The sequence below is a fragment of the Mirounga leonina genome, unplaced genomic scaffold (assembly GCF_011800145.1).
Source record: "Mirounga leonina isolate KUSES-001 unplaced genomic scaffold, KU_Mleo_1.0 Mir_178, whole genome shotgun sequence".
Taxonomy (NCBI): Eukaryota; Metazoa; Chordata; class Mammalia; order Carnivora; family Phocidae; genus Mirounga; species Mirounga leonina.
In genome coordinates, this window is record NW_023270464.1 from 17,204,118 (window position 1) to 17,226,609 (window position 22,492).

General features: G+C 36.8%; 1 protein-coding gene and 1 long non-coding RNA gene across 7 annotated transcripts in view; both read right to left on the reverse strand.

Annotated features, from left to right (window-relative positions):
- Positions 1-5,214, reverse strand: part of CHD2 (chromodomain helicase DNA binding protein 2) — a 119,190-nt gene extending 113,976 nt beyond the window's left edge. For 2 of the 3 annotated variants that reach the window (XM_035024060.1, XM_035024059.1), the window contains exons 1-2: positions 4,608-5,214; positions 4,132-4,264 (exon numbers count right to left, since the gene is read on the reverse strand). In XM_035024060.1, the coding sequence (XP_034879951.1) occupies positions 4,132-4,193 (62 nt within the window). In that variant the 5' untranslated portion in view covers positions 4,194-4,264; positions 4,608-5,214. The remainder of the gene's footprint in view (positions 1-4,131; positions 4,265-4,607) is intronic. The other variant, XM_035024061.1, reaches the window with a different exon arrangement.
- Positions 5,215-7,381: 2,167 nt separating this feature from the next.
- On the reverse strand, positions 7,382-22,020 carry LOC118023021. Of its 4 annotated transcripts, none has more exons than XR_004682633.1 (5): positions 21,671-22,012; positions 19,288-19,356; positions 18,625-18,711; positions 12,592-12,661; positions 7,382-7,756 (listed from the first exon to the last, which is right to left on the reverse strand). It is a non-coding gene; the product is annotated as an uncharacterized LOC118023021 (long non-coding RNA). The 4 variants fall into 4 exon arrangements; XR_004682635.1 differs by lacking the exon at positions 21,671-22,012 and adding an exon at positions 21,342-21,427; XR_004682636.1 differs by lacking the exon at positions 21,671-22,012 and adding an exon at positions 21,077-21,335.
- Between the last annotated feature and the right edge of the window lie 472 nt (positions 22,021-22,492).

A 22,492-nucleotide genomic window follows, 5' to 3' on the forward strand; every position in this document is an offset into this window, starting at 1 on the left:
CTAGGATTATTTTTTTTAAACGAGAAATCCTTGCCAAGGGTTTCCCAGTAAGACAGACCATGAGCATAACCACAGCATTTTAACAAGTTTACCAGGACCGAATTGAAATTTCCAGGATCGGGGATCTCACAGATTCCCCAAGGTTCTTCCAAGTGATTCATTCCACTATCAACCAAGTTTTGGGGAGTCACGGTTCCCTAACAAAGTGCTATTAACACTTAAAAGGAGTTGTTTTCTAACACTTGTATGCACAGTAATGGGTGCCTAATGCTGTATTGTTCTTTTAAAGTTAACTTAATATTTATAGTTAAGTGAAAACTCCTACGCTCTTTTCTCATCATCCCGTAATCTTAAGAAATAAATCACTTTGCACATACTGACCTGAGTTTTCCTCCATCAAATGCCAACTGAGAAAATGTATGGTACCAAGTAAAAATGCACGGGGACAAGTTCAAATAATCTTCCCTTTGTTTATGAGCCATGATTAGACAACAGCTGTAATACCCGTTAGGACGTCTCACTTTAAGCAAAAATATCTCCTCTGACAGTGAAAAGGTTTTGGTCAGTGATTAAGCTTACTAATCTCTTCACACTGAACAGAAAAAAAAGAAGAAAAAAAAAAGACTCGCTAGGATATGAGAAAGGAAAGCGAAAAAAATGTAAAAACTGGCAGGTTTTCGATTTGAAGGTTTCCGATTAGCGCCTTTTACTTTCTCCAGAAGTAGAAGCCGCTCCTGAGAGCAACACCCTTCCGAGGGATGGGAAAAGGAACACACGCTGCAGGGTGTGGACGGCTTTAGAAGGAAGGCGCAGAGGGCTGCCAGAGGCGAAATCGGTCGGGAAGAGGCCGCCCACCGGAAAGTCCCGGCCGGAGCTCCGCTCCCTTCCCCTTTCTACCCCCCGCCCCCCAAAGCTGCTGGCTCGCTAGACGAAGAGGAAGCACCCTGGTTGCGCACGCAGCCCAACGTCACTGCGTTCGCCCCTCCCAGGAGCGAGACGACGCGCCTGACGCAGCGGGGCGGGGCCTGCCGGAGGCCGCCGCTGTTGACCCGCTGTTACCAAGCGTGCGCACAGCCAATCAGCAGCAGGCGCCGGCGCCGGCGCCGGCCGGCCTTTGAACTCGGCACGGCAACTTCCTGCTGTTTGGCGAGTACACAGTGCAATGCAGTATGTCTGTCAGCGCTGCGGCACAAAGGAACAGCCATTTTGTGACTGAGCTGGACCTGCACCAAGATGCCAGGGGCTCACAGAGCTGCTGCCTGCGCTAACTACCAAGCTGCCCTTTATTTTAGCACCAGAGAACCAAAAAAGGGGAGGCTGGCGGGGGGGCGGGGGGAGTAGTTTTGATGTTTCAAGTTTCCATTCGATTCTCAATCTTCTCAAAAGTCCCGATTCTTAAGAATTATCAGCATCATAAAATGGCTGCCACTTAAAAACTGCCTGTTCAGTCCACAAGCAACTGCATTATGCCATTTCTAATCAGCCCCAGGCTTTTAGAATAACTGCTAAAAGGTGATTAAAAAGCAGATTTTGCCCGCACCGTAGGTTGTCAAAATAATCTGGTTCAAAGGCAGACGATTTAGAGATAAATTTAATAAACTGTCTCAGTTCTTTAGGTAAAACTGCAAACGCAGCGTCCTAGAACACACAGAACTCTTTGTGTGCACAGTTTCATTCACATTCCCTTCTCTCCTGTCTCCACTCTTTATTACTGAAGTTACCCCCAAACTGCCAATTATTTAGGTAAGAAGTGTGTGGCATACGGTTCTATATATGTCCCTCACTAAAACTTTGTTTTAAACATTTAGAAACTTTACAGATATATCAAGAATTTTAAAATCATATTTTTGAAAGTGAACTTTTTAATCTTCAGAAATCACGGTATACAACATGTAACATTTAAAGCATTAACAAAAGAATACAGGAATAACAAACTTTATATAACTATAGTCATGCTTTATTTCCAAAAACAGTGAAGTATCAGGTTTACCTAAACTTGCCCTCAAGCTTTTCAGATCCTAAACTAATTCTCAGAACAGAGTTTACTTGACCTGCCAACTCCTCCCTTCCTCTCTTGTGGCTCAGGCTGCCAAAGTGGTTTTTGTAGTATTCCCTAAGCACTAGATTTTGTGCCACAGAAACTAGGTCCTTTACGAAGAAATTCTGATAGATTAAGGACCAAGTACTAGTACCTGAAGTCTCCTGAACTTTAGCTTCCTAAAAATAACAATCTACCACAATAAACACCACTAGCATGCCATTAAGCTTTCCAATTTTAAAAGGAAGTGATGTCATAATTATGTACATGTATTAAGGTATGCAATTTCAGATAACTAATTTAAAACTCCATTTTCAAGGAGTCTGTTTTTTTGAACATTCATCAGGTATGTGAAACTACTTGACAAAATGCATTTAAAAGTACAGTACATGCTTCCTTGTTAAGCTGTAACCCCACTGCCAATAAGTAAATGCATGACAACTTCCAAATAGTTTTCTAGGTGAGTAAATTATTAAAAAAAAAATAGCAACACTGCTTAATTTTTCAAATTAGAAGGCAGTCTCATCAATGATGTTAACCACAAACCTTGCATAAGAAAGCCAAAACCTAAGTGAGACTATGCAAATCATACATACTCGGGGGAGTAACAATTTTAGGTACTGAATCTTTAATAATTTGTCAAATACACCTGGGGATTCCTATTTCTTCAAATTGCCGTTACTTTTCAGAAAAATCAGCTTAGGATTAGTGCAGAAGTTTTCTGTCCTAAATCAAACCTAGATAATTACATGGGCAATTCAGTTCAAGAGACAGCAGTCCAAACTGTATGACAACTCAATTTACAAAAGAATTTGGAAAGGTATTTTTAAAAGCAAGGGTTGAAATATATTAGTATAATAAAACAAACTTCAACATTTGTAATAAACCAGTTCAAAACTTTCAAATTCAATGAATCTAATAAGTATATTACTTCTATAAAATTATAAAAGTAAAAGCAAAACTGGGGGGGAAACTCACATAACCAATGACATCCTTAACTGTAGGATGTAAAATTCATAACAATTTATAAGAACACACATCAAGAAACGCATTCATATGTACTTTAAAAAAAATTAATATACAGCTCATACAACAAAATGTCTAAGAGGCTTTATTACTTAGTCACTAATAAGATACTCCAACAAATGTGAAACAAATCGTGATCTAAACAAACAGTGTATTTGTAAGCTTCAGAAGATAAAGCATTCCAGGCGACTCTGTCAAAATAAATCAATAAATTTAAAGCTGCTACAACTAAAATGCAAGAATAAGATACTACACATCTACCAACCAGAAAGCACTGTCTGAATATAAGCATATAAATGCAAACCTTAAAATATTTTAAATGCAAAATATACAAATATAATCACAGTAACAAACACAAAAGAGAAGTATATTAAGAGTATTCCAGGATTTCTGTGATCACAGGTTTGATTTCATAAATGCAGGAACTGTAACCATGGTGTAAAGGTTTTGATAAATCTTATCAAAATTTCCTAAAATGTCAAGAGTATCAAAAGAAATATAGAGTCAAGTAAAAACATAAACTGAGAGGCATCAGTCAAAGGGTCCTTTTTGCAATTTCATTTCAAAATGCACATTTTTTCATTCATATAACTTTCTCAAACGTCTATTTACTATAATTTACTACCACAAGGCTCCTCTATGGCCTTCAGTTACAAGTTTGGGTATCCTAGATTCTTCAAAGAAAAAATTTGCCTTGTATGTAAAATGGTGCAATGCAGCAATGGCTAAACCGACAAGGTCATTTTTCTACAGCACAAAAACCTAAAAACTGAAATTTATTAACAGAAAAACTGTAGTTTACAGGAAAGGCCCCTTTGAATAAAGGTACCTTACCTTTTGACTGCTGTAAGAGGCCTTAAGTCACAACTCAACTTTCATAAATTGCTACCAAAAAATTAGGGTGTGGCATATTAGCAATCTCAAGGTCACGCTTTAAAAAAACGAATCCAAATTAGTAAAATACTTAAAATAAAACAGACAGCTTTCCCTGTCTGTCAAGGTAAACGATGTAAGCTGAGGTTCCCCCCCCAAAAAAAGAAAAAAGGAAGAAAGTTGATAGCTCATACCTCGATGCATTGCTGTGTAGCGAACTGTCCTCCTCTTGGCTTTTGTCCTTATTTCTCATCATCTTTTAATTCTTAAATATTTAGGGGGAGGGGGAATCTGTGTTTGCTTTGAAGTCCTGTGCCCAGGTATTTACTGTCAAAAGTTGAAAGAAAGGTAAGGTCCCAGCTTCTATCGATGGTTTTTATTATCAGGAACAAAGTCCTGACGATGTAACGATATTGTTATAATACAACAGCGGTAAGCACCAAAAAACAAAATATTTCTATTTTTTCCTTAAAAAAAAAACAAAAACGGACAAACCGAACAGGGGGAATCATCACTATCAATAAGGAAAGTTTCTCAAAGTAACACACTGGATACAAATAACAATCTCTGTATCTTATTGCGTCATCCAGGAATTTCTCATATTTACAGAAAATAAAGCAAACTTATACATATAAATCTTTAAAATAATCACTAACGATCATGGACTTACCTGATCCATGTAGTAGGTCCAAAGCGAGAGTCCTATTCTAGTAGTAGAAAAATATCAGATCCCAAATAATTAAAAATAAAAACAAAATTCTCCGTTACAAAAACGAAAAATAAATACAATAATCCTCCAATATGTTAACTGGTCAAAAAAATAAAGCAACAATTAATACTAAAACGGGTCCGGAAGAAAAAAAACCTCATTAGGAGAGCGCACAAAAATGGAGGTGCGCCATGGCTTCTAAGCTGGAAAAAACAACGACCTGGGCTCTCAGTACGGCTGCTTCTTTCCAACAAGGCACGAAAAGAAAGCTCCTAAAAGCTGCTTTTCTCCCTTAAAAAGGCTCGAATCGACCCCAGTAAGTCACTAGGAGAGGCAGGGGGCTGCGGGGGCCCCCTGAGGCTGCCCGAAAGTTAGGGAAAGTTGCGTAAAGTGAGGCGAAGGCAGGGAGCAGAGCGCGCTCTCTCTAAGGCACAGCCGCCATCTAGAGCCTCCTTCCCAGCTCTGAGAGCTCTGCCTTTGATTGACACTCTCTACATTTACCCCACAACTCAGGTGATGTACCATAGACCCACCCCTTCATCTCCACCAAAAAAAAAAAAAAAAGAAAAGAAAGAAAAAAAGAGATCCTCCATCCCAGGGAGCCTGAGGACCCCTACCCCCACACCTCCCTGCCCCTCCAGACCACCCCATCAAGGGGAGGAGGGAGGGTTTCTTAACCCCCTCTGGCTCAAGCACCCTTTTTAAGCCAGAGAGAAATGTAATTTGTTCCTTTTGTCTAAAGATCTGCTAAATATTTCAGTCCTTGAGCTAAAATAACTTCCTCTCTGGACAGGAAGTGGTGTTTTATCAAGCCATTTTGAAAGAGGGATAATTCTTAGAGAATATAAAGCTGAAGTTAAGTATTAATCTTTTATAAAATTAACCCCCCATGGGTAAAATGGTTTCTAAATAAAAGCAAAACCTCAATTTCATAAATTAAATTCAAGTCTTGCCTTCTTTATGAAGCCTAAAAATTATCTAAAGACAAAGTTTAAGGGGGAATTTTCCATCCCAACTGGGGAAAAAGGGGTACAACTCAACAGCGCCTCCCTAGTGTTCAGTTCCATTAGAGCAAAAATTAATGCAACTAGCTTTTATCCAAGAATCTCAATTTTTCTTTAAATCTTAATAAAATTCTCTAACCCATTATATATAACCTTGCAAACTTCACCAAAAAATCCTCATAACCACAATATATTTACTTCACACGGAGTCAGGCAAAACAAAGATCTTAAATTCAAGAGCATGGAACTTCCATGGGCACCCTTAAATAACAAACCCAAGAAACTCCACCTCCAAACCAACACAACACATATATCCCAACCATTCCCTTTTATTTCAAATCCAATTCTAAATATATACACCCATTTTGAGAATGGCAAATTAATAACAATTGGTCCTATCTGATGGCAAGTTATCAAAATAATGTCATAGGGCAAATTCTCCTAAATACCAAAACCATGAGATCTTTGGAAACAAAATGACCACTAATGCCAAAAACAAATAATTTAATACATTTCTCTCAACAAGCACCCCAGAAAACACTCACACATCCAAAAAACTCAACTTTCCTCACCTAACATTATAGTATGCCAGTACAATGTCCTCCCCTCACTGAAGAAATCCATTTTAGGTTTATACCTAACAAAAGCAACAATGTTGCATCTAGGTAGTAAAAATCCATAATCAAAACCTAGTTTCAATTCTGTACTTTCTACAAAACATAAATTTACTACCAAAATCAAAATCCAAAATTCCACTTTTGATTTATACAGACCAACCACCTCAAATCAGTCAATGAGAATATTGCATATGTATTGATCAGAGATGTGGGCACTATGGTATTTGACATTAATCACACAAAATGATTATTTCTCACCAAAAGAAAAAAAAATTCAAGCTGAACTCTTCCTTGTTATCTGTATAATGGGAAAATATAATCAACAAGTCATCTGGTCCATCAAAATGAAGCCTACCCCACCTTTATAAGTTACTAAAACTGGTATTAATCAATTATCAATAAATGGAACAGCAGCATTCACTTAGAATTCAAACAATAATCTATGACACGGCATGATTTATTTATTCTAAATTCCTAAACAGATTAAGAAAAATACAAGATAAAAGCCCTATTTCATATTTATTTAAAATGTATTATAGACATGATTGCCACCAAAATTTTAAGTCCCTTTATGAATACCCTAAGGACACTTCCATATAAATCCAACCTCTTCCCCTGATATTAACCATTAAAACAACAGGAGGTATCAATTTAAATGTTCAGATGAATATTCTACTATAAGACATAGTATTAAAAAGCATGGGTAAAAGAGACCTTTTCCATCAACACAAAATAACCCATAAAAATATTTTATAACTCATCCTGAATTTTGAGGCAAAAGGCATTTTGTTTTATAAGCTCATTACAATCTCATGGCAAATTAAAATTCCTATTATTATCCCTTGGTAAGTTATTTTCCAAGATGTTTCAAGAAAGCACAAAATGGCATTTCAATCAAACAACCATCTCTTAATGCACAAATGAATTTCCACAACTTTGTGAAAAAAGACAAATCTTATTCAACCAAGTAAAACATCTTCCAGCACACCATTTCCATTTTACCAGCTTTATTCAGTACATTTTACTGCTGGGGAACTGTAAAGGTCAAAGTGTTAAGGCAGTAATTGAACATTTAATGAAACTTCAGCTTAAAAAAAAAAAAGCCCAAACTGAGAAATTTTAAAGTGTTAGAAATTTTATTAAAGTTAACATTCCACAAAATCATACCAATACAAGTCAAACTGCAAAAACTTCCAGGTATACAAACTAACATCTGTGTTAATGTGCCATCTTTCTTCTCCAAATGTCAAAAATGTACTTGTTTTAGTGATACAAAAAGTCTTTAGAAAGTCAAATCCACTGTCCATTTGTGCTGGGTAAGAAACCTATGTCTTCATTTCATGAAATCCATGTTAAAAGAACCCTGTCTTGGTTGTTTATTATCACAGCACTCTTGTATTAATCCATTTTCCTCAATTCCCCATAGTGGACTGCCATCTTGTTTTCTCAGTGGTAGGGTCCATTTGAGACTCTTCAAGCTGACTGGGTGCTTGATGAAAACATTAAAAGAAAAAAATGCTGTTGGAATACCAATAATCTTACTCCTTCAAACAGAGAACATCCACCCACCTTGAAGATACTCTTACCATACACAAAGTTTTAATTTTGTAACAGCTTTAAACTATGAAACTGTAGTATATTAAAATTGTATGCACTGCACACACTTCTCAAGGAGAATCATGGCAAGACCGCAAACTGTAACAAAGTTCTTCTACTGTCACAGATACATATGTAACTATAGAAAAGTGGCAGTGAACAGTCAAATTTTACATACTTAATGTTGTTACACTGTCAATATGGTAAGTAAAAACAAAAATTCAAATTCAAAATCCTGGAAAGCTAAATTACACCAACACTATGGATTCTAAATCTCAATGCAGAAAACTTTCCAAGCTTCTTCAAATAAAACTAATTATGGAAAAGAATTTTGAGATTAAGGGGGAAAAAAAAAACCACACACCAAAGCAGTGGGTAACAGCATAGTTTTCCAATTCAACAGATGTTAATTAATTTTGCTTAGATAACACAAAGGGCCAATAGAGATACCACCATCTTCAGCTACTTATTTGAGAATACAGGAAATATGTAGCAACTAGGAAAAAAATGATCAAAAATGCAAAATACCTACCTGGCCTATATGATATTTGCCATAAATTGCTATCAGCTTTCAAATTAAATACAAGTAAAATACTCCTGTTGCCAAAATATCAAATGTTACTAATAGAGAAACAAATCCATTACTTAAATAATTTGAACTAAAGGGATTAAGTGGGAAGCCAGGATATTCTATTAAATAAATGATCCTGATCCATCATGAGCAAACATAATTACAAAAATAAGTTTTAACTCTGGTCTTCTCTACCAATTTTGCAGCTCTCAAACTAAATTTGTAGACATAAAGTCTGGCTGACTAGGAGATTATTAAATATAAGGCATTTTTGCTCTTCAAGTAGTTAAATCTTATCTCCTAAACTATAATTAGGATTTGTTGTCTACATATACAAAATAAATATCTAACTTAGTAAACTACTTGATAACCAAGAGACACTGCCACTCATATTAAAATACGACTAAAAATGTGTCACAACATCAGTAATAAACATCAAATGCAAGATATTTCTCCTTAACATACTTTCCTGATTTCTCTCCACCCTAAAATAAGAACTCATTCATTCTTCATATCAATAAAGTATCTTCATTCCCTAAAACTAAGGTATATTTCTATGTATAAGTATAAAGATAAAAATACCATTTTTCTTGCACTGTTTATTATAATTTCTCCCCAATCTCTATCGTTACAATGCAAGATCAAGCTCTAAATGAAGTTGGGGATGTAAACACAATTATGGATCAATGACACTAATGTATTGATAACAAGCTGTAATTATTTCAATGGCTAGAGGTGCAATTTATTGTTTAGTACATTAAATGATAAATTCAATGCTTTATATTCTTTTGCCACAGGACAAGAGATAAAATTTATCCAGGATATTGAAATTTCCTTTTAAAATCATTATTTTAATTTCAAAAGAAAACCTAATGACATTAAAATCATTCTAAAATTAATAAAATGCAATAGTTTGTGTGACAGTAGAGATTAGAAAATACTAGTATATTGATCATTCTAGTAACATGTTTAAGGTGACTAAAAAAAGAAAACAAATGCTACAAGAGCAGACAACTCTTGTGACATTAAAAAGTCATGTCAGTCTTGCATGCCTACAAAGCCAATGAAAAGCAAAAAGTGAGAATTTTGTTAATAGGCAAAAGTGCTCAGTCAAGCATCAAAATACCTTAAAAAACCAATGAGGGATTTGTAAGTAGCATTTATTTTCATGGAATTCCAAATTCTTGAAAAAACTAAATTTGCAAATAAGCAAATTTATGTTACAAAATAAAAAAGAAAGTAGGCATGAGTTCTGTGAGCCTGGATATTTTCTTAGTAACAAAATCCAGTTCTTCATGTGTAAAATAGAAACAGTAGTACCTACCTCATGTGGCAGTAGTGAGAATTAAATTAGTACATTTATAGCTTTTACATTACCTGGCATATAGAAAGACCCCAATAAATGTTATCTAGCTATTATTCCCCATATAACAACAACCAAAGTACATGGAGATCTACAAACTAAACTTACTACTCAAAATAATTTACATTCCAGTAGCAACAAGACCTCTGAAAAATCCATTGGATAAATTGGGTCAATTATTTAAAGACACTTTCTGCTTTAAAGAGAATTTAATCTTGCATTAAAATAAGATCAGTACAGAAAACTGAGTAGGGTTCAGATATCAAAGCCCTACTACACATCTCTCAGTAACTTGTGAATTACTGCAGACATACAGAAAAGATGATGGTTTGATCTAGAATTCCATCATCAAACAGACCTAGATCTTTTGTGTATTTTACATAGAGGCTTCAAGCTTATTCTATGAGCAGGTAGGAGAATTTTTCTACTCTGCTGTTCATAGTTTAGATCTCCTTTTTAAAGAAAATTGTTTGTTCTAATCAAATTCCCGAAAGCAAAAGTAAAGGTTTCCATAAAAGGTACTAACAGCTATCTCTTAAAATCCCTAAATATTGTACATCCAGAAATTTAAGATTATAAAATTGAGCAAGGAGGTCTCCTCTTTAAATTCTAATTCAGTAAATTTGCTCCAAAATCACTGGATGTTGTAAAATAAAGTTAGCTGAAATGCAAGCAAGTGAAGTTGTCAGTTGAAATGCGATTCATTACTGAATTCGGTTTACGAGGGGCTCCCCTAAAATAAGCATAAGCAATCTCCTTACCTCTACTTCCCAGCAACTCCCATTTTTAATAGCAACAAAAAATGTAGGGGACAAGGAGGAGTACAAGGAAAAAGAAATGATTAATGGTTCTTAATTTTAAAAGCAGATATCTCTAGGGGTGCCTGAGTGGCTCAGTCGTTAAGCGTCTGCCTTCAGCTCAGGTCATGATCCCAGGGTCCTGGGATTGAGCCCCACATCGGGCTCCCTGCTCCAGGGGAAGCCTGCTTCTCCCTCTCCCACTCCCCCTGCTTGTGTTCCCTCTCTCGCTGTGTCTCTGTCAAATAAATAAAATCTTTAAAAAAAAAAAAAAGTGGATGGCTCTAATAATGCCACAATAAATTAATGTTAACTTATATCACTTTAAAACTCAAATAGTTACTGCAAAACCAAAGGGACAAAAGAGTATAAAAGAACGATGAGGGGCAGAAACTGATCCTTCCCATCATGTAATTAAGATTCTTGGTGCTTATGACTTGATTTCAGTCTCCTTTGTGCTGGTCTTTAAATTTGGAAACATTTAATAGTGAACTCACACAGGTTGTCTTATTACCAAAAGTAGCTTGAATCCTCAACAGGATTATAATATATTAGTAAGTCTGGGTCCTAAATACAGTGGGTATAAAAACTAACTACAAAGTTATTTGAAAAACACCAGCCAACCGTTGATCTCTCAGAGAATAAGATCAATTATGGTAACTAAGAAAAAGAATCATCTAAGGTTTTACAATCAAATGAAATCTTCCCCACTGTCCCTATATTAGTTTAATATCTGACAACATGTACATGTTGAGACTGAAAGTTGTAGTTTCTTATCCCTTTTTCCTCTTTACTGAGTCAAAGTTTTAGTTTACATACTAAAAATAGATAATGCATTAAAATTTCTATTTTAATAATGAATTTAACTTTTGTTTTCCAATTAGACCTAAACTACTAGTTAACAAATAATGTTTAACAGAAATGATACACCATAAATCAAGTATTTATTGAGCATCCACTATGTGCCAGGCAATTAATCTCTTTAAAATGAGACATGTGATCAATAATTGTACATTAGGAAAGTTTTCATCTCTGCCCTCACAATCCCCATCAAAACCTAACAAAAAAACCCAGAACTTCACCTTTTGCAGGATCTAGTAGCCATTATACAATGGAAGTTTAAGTACTAATTAGAAGCAAAGTTATCATCTAAAAATCTACATTCCCAAATGTGATTCAAAAATATTTATGAAACAGCTAGGATGTAATAATCATACCTAAAGAGTTCTGTCAGTAATAAATAAATCCTTTGGAGAATTCATCCAAATTCATTTCTACTCTCTTCCCACTTCTTCTCATGTTGGGGGTTAGAATAACTATTCCACAGTAGTAGTAACCAAGTCTTCTAAAATCAAAGCATAACCTCAGTGTGAAAAGAACTTTTTGTTGGGCCTTCAGGTTTAAGGAAATTTCAGAATTACTTTATTTCTTAAAATTGTTACATTGAAATCCATTAAAAAGTATGTTCTATTACCAAAATAAAACCCAAAGGCTTCTGAGTTCTACACAGGAAGGATTAAGTTGACGCAAGCGATGGCTCTAGGACAAGGACAGGTAAGCTTTCTCTACAGAACAAAGTAGTAAATACTTCAGGGTTTGTGACCATTAGCTACAACTACTCTCAACTCTGCAGCTGTAGTGGGAAAGGAAACACAGACAATGTGTAAATAAAAGAGCATAGCTGTGTTCCAATAAAACTTTATTTACAAACATAGGGGGGAGTTTACCAACACCCAGATCTAGGGTGAAATGCTGGAAGTAGGTTCAAATGTAGGTTACTTTGCATTCTGTCAGAGTTTAAAGAAAGTAACAGGTTGGAGTAAACAAAATTTTAATCAACTTCACACACACCTAACCAGGTTTTTTGTTTTTTTTTTTTTTTTACTGCTTTGAGCTTCATTAAATCCCTTTGTTTCTACAACTGACTCAATTATTCAAATTTCTAGTCATTGAAAATTTAAAAACATGATTAAACATGAAAATTAAATAAAACTTACTAAATGCTTCCACCAACATCTACTACGTTGTACAGGCCCTTTAGAGAATTCAGTCTCTGGATTCACATTTCTGCAGGAAAAAGAATATAATTTTATGCATAGAAAAAGATAAAAAGAGACTACTAAAATGCCATGATTTATTCCAAAACTTCAAAATAAGGATCATCCACCAGAAGACCAAGACATGTATGTATTTATGAACAATACAGTCCAAGCAGAAGGTAAGTTCTTAACCCCAAGGATTTTAAATCTGGCTGTGTAAGAGGCTCACCTGTAGAGTAAGTTACTATAAAAACCATGCATAAGTCTCAGTCCCCAAGAACTCCAACAGAGTAGATAAAATCTGGTCTCCCTAGATTTAATGCATAATCAAAACAATCAAGGTGTAGAACTAGTTGTTCAACAGAGCCCAACATCACTTTTTTTTTAAGACTTTATTTGACAGAGAGAGAGCACAAGCAGGGGGAGCTGCAGAGGGAGAGGGAGAGAAGCAGGCTCCCCACTGAGGAGGGAGCCCAATGTGGGGCTCCATCCCAGGACCCTGGGATCATGACCTGAGCCAAAGGCAGCCACTTAACCGACTGAGCCACCCAGGCACCACTGCAACATCACTTCTTAACAGTACAGAATTATCTTAATTTCTGGTCGTTCATCTAATCCACTTTCAAGACTTTTTTTTTAATTTATTTGAGGGAGATAGCAAGAAGAGAGCATAAGTGGGGAGGAGAGGGAGAAGGCGGCTCCCCGCTGAAGAGGGAACCCCACGTGCTCAATCCGAGGACCCTGAGATCATGATCTGAGCCCTGAGATCATGACCTGAGCGGAGGGCAGCCACTTAACCAACTGAGCCACCCAGGTACCACCCCCCACTTTCAAGACTTCTAAAGGAAAACTTCCATTACCCACTTGCAGGGCCATGTTTCTCACTCATTATTATCCATCATATTATTTCACATCATGCACTTTAATCCAACTATTTTAAAATAAATAGAAAGGAAATTTTAGACCAAACTTCAAACTACTTTTATTACCAACTGTACAGACCTACTCAAGCAACACTAACCCTTTTTAAAATACAGTTGATAACAAAAGTATCATATCCATGCTGTTCACTAGTTAGACGGAAATGCTCCATAAACTAAACATGGAAAACTATTTCAAATGCCCTCTGAATAAAGGTATGTATTTTTTCACTCTGCTCATAAGTATGATTATAACAACATGTACAGCTATCAAAAAACTGTTTTAAGATCAATATTAAAGTGTAGTAATTTGGGGTGCCCGGATGGCTCAGTCGGTTAAGCGTCTGCCTCCCACTCAGGTCTTGATCCCAGGGTCCTGAGATTGAGCCCTGCGTCGCACTCCCTGCTCAGCAGGTCTCCTTCTCCCTCTCCCCCTCCCCCTGCTTGCGCTTTCTCTCTAATAAATAAATAAAATCTTTAAAAAAGTGTAGTAATTTAAGGATACTTAGCACAATAAAGATTTTATTTATTTGACAGAGAGAGAGAGAGGGAAAGCAGAAACACAAGCCAGGGTAGTCGGAGAGGGAGAAGCAGGCTTCCCGCGGAGCAGGGAGCCCAATGTGGGGCTCAGTCCCAGGACCCTGGGATCATGACCTGAGCCCAAGCCAGACACTTAATGGCTGAGCCACCCAGGCACCCCAGGGATAACTTAGGATTTAAGTTACCTACTCAAATGCTGTTTCAAGACTAGAATTTCAAATTTTCAAATTATAAGGCAAGTTCTTGATTATACTACAAATCTAAATCCCTTTAGTCATTTTGACTAATCATAATCAGAAATACAGCAAAGATTTGCTTCAAAATTACCTCTAAGAGTTAAGATGCTAAAATATCCTCCCACCAAGTTAACAAATGAAACAATTTACAAGAAACGGCATTATTCATTTAAAGCTTCCAAATTTAATCTGACCTTAACAGGGAATATAGTTTGTTAACAAAACAAGTACTAAATCAACCAAATGAACTCAACTGATTTATAACTCCTAAGAGAAAGGTGGAATTGACTTTCATTGGTAAAAGAAATGTCTGAAGGAAATCCTTCACAATGGTCTGACAATGTGATTAAAAAGCTACCTGTAAATAAGAGTATGGGCCTTGGATCTCACTTTGCACCACTTCAAAAATTACTGACACCGGGCGCCTGGGTGGCTCAGTTGGTTAAGCAACTGCCTTCGGCTCAGGTCATGATCCCGGAGTCCTGGGATCGAGTCCCACATCGGGCTCCTGGCTCAGCGGGGAGCCTGCTTCTCCCTCTGACCCTCTCCCTTCTCATGCTGTTTCTCTCTCCCTCCCTAATAAATAAATAAAATCTTTAAAAAAAAAAAAAAAATTACTGACACCAGTGTAATCTACCATACCATCTCCTTCCCCAAAACTGAGAAAGTAGTACTCTGCATTCCTTTAAGAAGGGTGGGGAAGAGGGGCTCCTGGGTGGCTCAGGTCGTGATCCCAGGGTTCTGGGGTCGAGCCCCACATCAGGCTCCCTGCTCTGCGGGGAAGCCTGCTTCTCCCTCTCCAACTCCCCCTGCTTGTGTTCCCTCTCTCGCTATGTCTCTCTCTGTCAAATAAATAAGTAAAATCTTTAAAAAAAAAAAAGAAGGGTGGGGAAGAGCCAAGTTTGGCTTAAGCAGACTATAGAAGTTGGTAATTTTGCTCATATTCCTACCTATCTTTAATAGTTTGCAGTATTATAGATTCTCATTTAATAAGTGTAATGTACATTTGACTGCTGGTCCTTTTATATTAAAAGACAAAAACTCTTATCTCTATTAGCCCATTTGTGCTTTTCTTAAAATATAAATTTTGTCAACTTTTAACCTGTTGAAGTCCTTAAAACAATTTTTACATTTAAATTAAGAATAAAATCTGAGAGCACTTTGAAAGAAATATGAAATCTTCCACATAAATAAGGTTAGCAATAAAGTCATTAACATTCATAAGTCAACTCAGAAACCATTAAAGTTAAGCAAACTATCTTAATCATCTAAATTAAAATGATTATGATTACTATGCAGTACACATTAAGGGTATAAATTGCTTGTTTGGGAAATATTCATTATCAAATAAATAGCTTAATTTCAAAAAGCAAAAGATTGTTTTCCAAAACACAGATCTAGCTTGTACAATGTACAAATCAAAACTTCTTCCAGTTGAAGGAAACATGCCACTTGAATGTTATGAAAACAATCAAGTCATATAGTTTTTATTCATAAACTTCAGAACATCCTTGAATTTAAATTGTAAAGGTTAATTACATTCAGAAATAACAGCCAATTTGAAAATTAGAAGTTTGTATTGAGCCACTCAACCCAGAAGGGGAAAGTAGTTGGTAAAATGAGAATATTTATCTTTGAAGCATAAAAATTTCTTAAAGGAAATTAAATCAATATGTCAAGCATGTAAATGCTAAATCCTCATTTATAACTGTGATAGCCAGATGCAAATGTTACATTAAATGCACTAAATTTTAAGTATATTTAATAATTATTAGGGGGAAAAAATCCAACAATGTTTTATTGCAGCATTCTAAATTTCACTTGTTTAAATACAATTTCACACCTTAACTATTTTTTAAAATCAGCCTTCCAACATCTGCATTTACATTAATATTTTGGAATGCATACCATCATGAAAGTCGGGTACAGTGTATCACCCGGGTCTCATGTTATTCAAATCCATTCTTCACAGAAACAGCATACATAATTTCTAAGGCAAAAATTACAAAACCTACTCTCCAGTTGGTATAAAAGAGTCAGGTACTCCTCACTATTATTTTTAATCACACAATTAAGGGCTAAAAGTATCTTAAGAGATTAGAAATTCCAAATACTTTCTATAGGTTAGGAAACTAAGGTCTATAGTGAATGTCAAGATTACAGGGCTAGTCTACATTTAGAAGTTCCTCTCCTGATTGCTGAATCACAGTTGTATTCTCCACTCTATCACATACACCGCTCATTATTGAAGATGGAGATGTCCTCTTACTATCTTTTTCCCCTTATGTCTCTCAACAAAAATATCTCAGGGGAGAAAAAGTATATTAATTGGTTGTCCAGTCCAAATTTTTAAATAATCAAAAAACTACAAATACCACTTAATTCAACTTGAAAGAAAATTTATATTCAAAGTTATCTATATCATACAATATAGCCGCTAAGTGTCATAGCGTAGTTCATGGAAACCTTGTAATTAACTACGGGCATGGCTGCTTTCATTTCTCTGGAATTTCAGGTACTTTTTAAAATAGTACCATAGTAACAAATGCAATGAAACCTAGTCACCAATCCAATAGGTGATTTTTATGATTTAAAAGTTCCTTCAAAATGCCAAAATAAAAACAAGTATTTAAGTGTCACTTTGGTTCTCAAGCAAAATATGGTAGTAAATGTTACTTTTTTAATGAAATTTGGTAATTTAAAATAGTTTCACATTTATATTTGCCCTCACGTGTCCATTACTTTTGTCCATCAAATATATTGCCCATTTTCACAAGCCTGGCCCAAGCAGCAAATATCAGAACACTGAATGTAAGCATCATCATGAAAGTTGAAGTATATGCAAGACCTTTTTAAAGTGTGATTTGCTATAATCCTTTATCTTATTGGTGATAAAAGGGAAGCTGTACTCCATTAGATTGAGGATTAATTTAGAAATTACTGTATCATTTAGATTTTTTTATATTTATTGATACTGGAGGAAAAAATAAAATCATCATTTAACATTTCTAACCTTCAACCATTCATTTTTTGTTTTAATGAGTCAAACTGCACCATCGGTAGCCCATTATAAATTTATTGCTGATTTAAACTTAAAATCACATTATACTTCACATACATTTGTGTCTAAGAGGCCCAATTCTCAATTTTTATAACAGTGCCCAAGCACATCTGAATACTAATCTAATATCCTATCATTTCCATACAAGAAACCCTAACCATGGCATTTGTGTTAAAGGTTACGATGAAAAATGTTTGATTTTTTTTGTATGATGTTAGATCTTTAAAAACACTATACTTAAGTCTTAACATTTAGTTTTCTTTTGCATACTAAAATAAATACAAATGTGATCAAATTGCAAAATGAATAAAAAGAATTAAGGTAAAACAAATACAATAAAAATATTACCTTTATCACCTACTTCAATGAATACAATAAGCCAACACCAAGAGATAAAAGATTTTCCACATTTCAAGGACAAAGATAAACTTGCCTTCATATTACTTATTTGGCTATTCTTAAAATTTCCCAAGATATCTCTTAGTATATATACATATTTCCTCTGCTAAATTCCTAACATTAGCTTGACAGTAATTTCCACATTCAGTGTTAACTCATAAAGAACATTTCTTGAAAATTATCAGCAGACGTATATTTTTCATTCACATATCTAGTTTTAAGGTGTCAAAGTATCCCATACATGTTGAAAATTATTTCTTCCTTTTATGCTTTAAAAACAATTTTACTAAGCTATAGATTATAGATGCTTTATTCTAGTTTCCTGTAAGATATCTCATTTTAGTACCTGTTTGAAAACAAAATCAAAAATAGGTAAAATGAATATATTAAATCTATTAGTAAGAACTAAAATATGAAAGTGTCTTCACTTTTAAAAATATAGTTCTTTTAAGAACTGGAAGATCAGCAAATGCAAAATTCTAGGGCATTTCAAAAACATGATCTATGTCATCAAAAAAAAAAAAAAGGCTAAAGAATTTCAGATTATAAAGACATGATTCTGATAACTCAACTACTGATTTAACCATAATCCTGAAGCAGCATATTACTAAAAAGTACTGAATGTCTTACTGCTCTGATATAAATTACGTATATCAAATGTTTTAATAAAACACAAAAGTGCTTTGATTTAAAGTAAAGGAATTTGATGGACTTTTTCCTCATCTCCTTTTCGAGACAGTCCACATTTTATGTTTCATTGACAAACTTTAGTTGTTTTCCTATGCAAATGTTGGTAGCTATTAAATTTAAGATGTTGGATAAAACATTTACTTACTTGCTATATAAAATAGAGACTTTTGCAAACATTTCCTTTATACTCAAGGATAAAACTCCATGGGTCTCAGTCTTCAAAATGGCATACCTTTTGGGAGGGAAAAAAAAAAACACACACCAATATTCTAAACAATTTATTGATGGAACAACAAATAGCAAGTAGGAATGTTTTACAACTTTTATTATGTAATTGAAAACAAAAACTAAAATCTATGCTCTCAAAACTTGATTTTTAAAATGTTCTTCCCTAAAATCTACTATGAATACTAACTAGTTCAAATTTTCCAATAAATTCATTTCTTTAAATACTTAAAAAATTAGTTTGCACAGTACACTAGAGCATTAAAAAGAAAAAATGTATCTCTGGTTCATGGTTTTTCTCAAAATATAATCAGCCTTTTCTTGATCCCAAAATTAAACAAAGGCTTAAGAGACCTTCAGTATTTTAAACTATTCAAAAGGCACATTAAGTTACAATGGCTAAGCACATATACTCTTCATTCAATGGAGAGGTTTAAAGGCTTTGTAAAATTATTTCAGATATTTAGTTTACTCATACTCATAATCACTAACTTACTGGAAATATAAATTATCAGAGAGCAAAATAAAAACCAAATAGGCTTATTTTTATGTGAGAAAGTAATAAAAATTTACCCAGTCTTACCTCAAATAAAAGAGCTGTATTTGTTCAGAACCATCATCAACCAAATTTAATTTTAATCTTGTAAGTTACCTTAAAAAAAAAAAAAAGATGATATCAATGTTTTGATTTTTAAACATTTCTTGGCCAAAGTTTCAGTAATGAAACAATGAGAAAATATTCCAAATACATGATCTATGGACAAATTTAGGGACGGCTCATCGACACACCACCTTTACATTTAAGGTTGCAGTTATTTATCTCAATAATATATCAATCTTTGTTTTCCTCATCTTTTGGTGGCATGGACAAACACTAGATATTAAGGCACTGATATTAAATAAACTACAGAAAATTCACATCTTCAGACAGATTTAGGATTATAACCTTGTTTTTTATTTTTCTTTTGATGCCAGGCAATACACAAAACAAAGGAAAAGTTTACCGTTTTTAAACACTAAAATCATCTTAAAATTTCCATTACCATCTAGAAATAGCTTTTACACTTATAAACAATTAAAAATTAACTCCTCTAGGAGAAATTAGTGAAGTTAAAATGGCTACTGGTTACTTTAAATTTTTAAACCACAGTTATTTGATCTCACCAAGTGGGATATTAGCTTTGTCTTTTAAGCAAGTCTGAAACATGTAGTATCTATGACCTTTATTCAATTTCAAACCAGGGTCTTGAACATTTTCAGTCTCTCCCTTCCCCCATTTCTCCCGTAAAAAGATCTTATGAGGTTAAACTGCTAGCAATTATTTTGCATTTCACTATTCAAAATAGGAGCCTGAAAAAACAGATTCAGAATATACATTTAAAACTACTTTCAGTGTTCACAAATTTCAAAAATGTTGTTTTGAAAAACCAAAACTGGTACTCAAGATTCTGTAAAATCAAGATATGCGCAACTGATGTAACATGTAGCACTATATGAATGCTATTCAGAACATTAAACAATTTCACTGACAAAAATACCTTCAGAAATACGGTGATTACACCAATAACTTCGATTTTCTAGGTACTACGTAAATCTGCCCAACACTATTTTTACGTAGATCTGCACCTTTACAACACAAGAGCTACCGCAGGATGAAGACAAATATATTCTAAAATACACGAAGATTTGAGCATTTGTGGTTTGTTCTTCAAACCATCCAACTTAAATCCCCTCTCGATTTTTTTAAACTCACAGCTATACAGGACTCTGCAAATTTTTGAGAAAGCAATACTTATTATTAAAATACTGTTCCGTTTTAAGCATATCTAGATTTTTATGCATGCAACAAATGCAACAAATATGGCTCCTCTTCATCGCCCATTACCGAGAACAGTCCTACTTTAATATTTACACTACGAGAAAGTAACTTCACAAAGAGATTTGGCGTCAGAATATTCCTTTGTAAAAGTTTTGTCGACCATGGCTTGTGCTAACATACGTTATTTTTAAAAATAATAAAATGATGAACTTCAACTTTTAGAAGTCCAGGAACTGATCCAAGTACGTTCTAACACTCAGGTGTGGTACAGATAACGGCTCCTTATGACCTTTTAAAAAGTACCAAGCAGTATATTTAATCATTATTCGAACATCAGAATGTCAACTAATCTTGGCGTAATTTGTCGCTAAAATAAACTACCTTAATCAAACGTCATCGTCTAGCATCGAAATTACAGCCTATTTCCATTAAACAGCCTTGACGGTGTAGTAAACTTATCTTCGTAATTTCTGAAATACCAGCGGCACTTCTCCAACTTGCATTTTTAAAAGACAACCTTAACGTCATAAAGGTTTTAATAAGCAGCAAGTACCTTCAAGTACCTCCTCATCGGTAACACTGCAGCCGTTTTCAAAATCGGCTTTGAAAGAGTTAAAAGCCAACACCCAAAAGGGGAAAAAAAAAAAAAAAAAAAACAAGTTTTATTTTTGTTTAAACGTAGTCAGGCTTCCATTGTTCTTTTAAATTCGACCATGAAGATGAGCTCCCACCTCGCCGGAAAGAGGTTAAAAGCTCCCCCGCTGGAGAACCTGAAAGGGACTTCTTTTCTCCTTCCCCTCAATATCAAAATAACTCACCCGGACCGAAGGGGGCTCTCCTCGCGCGGTCCCCTTCGGGCTCCCGCCTGCGGTCGCCCGCCGCCGCCCCTTTCCCGGCCGGGCCGCCGCGGGCAGCGAGGCCGCCCCCCGTGGGGTCTGCCGCGGGGCCCCGCGCGCCCCCCGGCCCCGACCCCGCGGCGCCCGGCGCTTCCCGCCCGGAGAGCCAGCAGGCGACGCCGGCGGGGCCGCTCGGGGAGGGCCGGCCGGCGAGGCCAGGCCCGCCGCCCCCTCCTGCTCGCGCGCTCAAGGACATTTTGCTTTTCCTCCCAAGGACAAAGGACAATAAAAGGAGCCGGGGAGCCACTCACCGGGTCCGAGCGCGGCTGTCGGCACCTCCTGGTCGCCCGCACCCGCGTTCCGCGCCGGGCCGCCCGCCCGAGTCTCCCGCCCGCTCCGGGTCGAGCCGCCGGGACCCCGGGGAGCGTCCCCGGCCGCTGCCGCAGCGGCGCTTTCGGCGTCGTGGGCCCGGCCGCCCCGGGAGCCTCTGCCAAGGGCTCCGACACCGGCGCGCGGCCCATCTCGCCTCAGCCGCGGCCGCTTCGCTCCCGCGGGCCTGCGGGCCGCCTGGGCGCAGCTTCCCGCCGGCCGGCGGGCCCCGCGGCCGCGGCGGAGCGCCTGACAGCTTGGGGTGCTGCTGCCTCTCCGGCCATCTTGTGCCGTGTGTGTGTGGTGTCTCTCTCCCGTCTCCTCTCTCGGCTTTACTCCCTCCTCCTCCTCCCCCCCGCCCCACACACCACACAACATGGCCTCTTCGCTGCGGCGGCGGCTGCGGCGGCAGCAGCAGCTCCACCGCGCTCCTGCCCGCTCCCCTCCCCCACCCTCCCCGCCTCCCGCCTGCAGCCCCATGTCCCAGCGCGCACGCGCGCCGCCGCCCGCCCGCCTCAGCCATTGGCTCCGCGAGCTTCCTGCCACCCCTTCCCGGGAACAGCCTCACGCACGCTCGCAGGCGTCTTCCTCCCTCCTAACAACAACTACTTCGATACTATTGGCTGATTCTGATCCCACCCCCTCAGCTGCCGCCGTGCGGATAGGCTGACTTTAGTGCCACTCACTCCCCTTAGGTGTTTCTGGTTTTCTTGAGGGGCACCAGCCCGCGATTGGCTGGTGATAGAACCTTTGGGTTTGGAGCT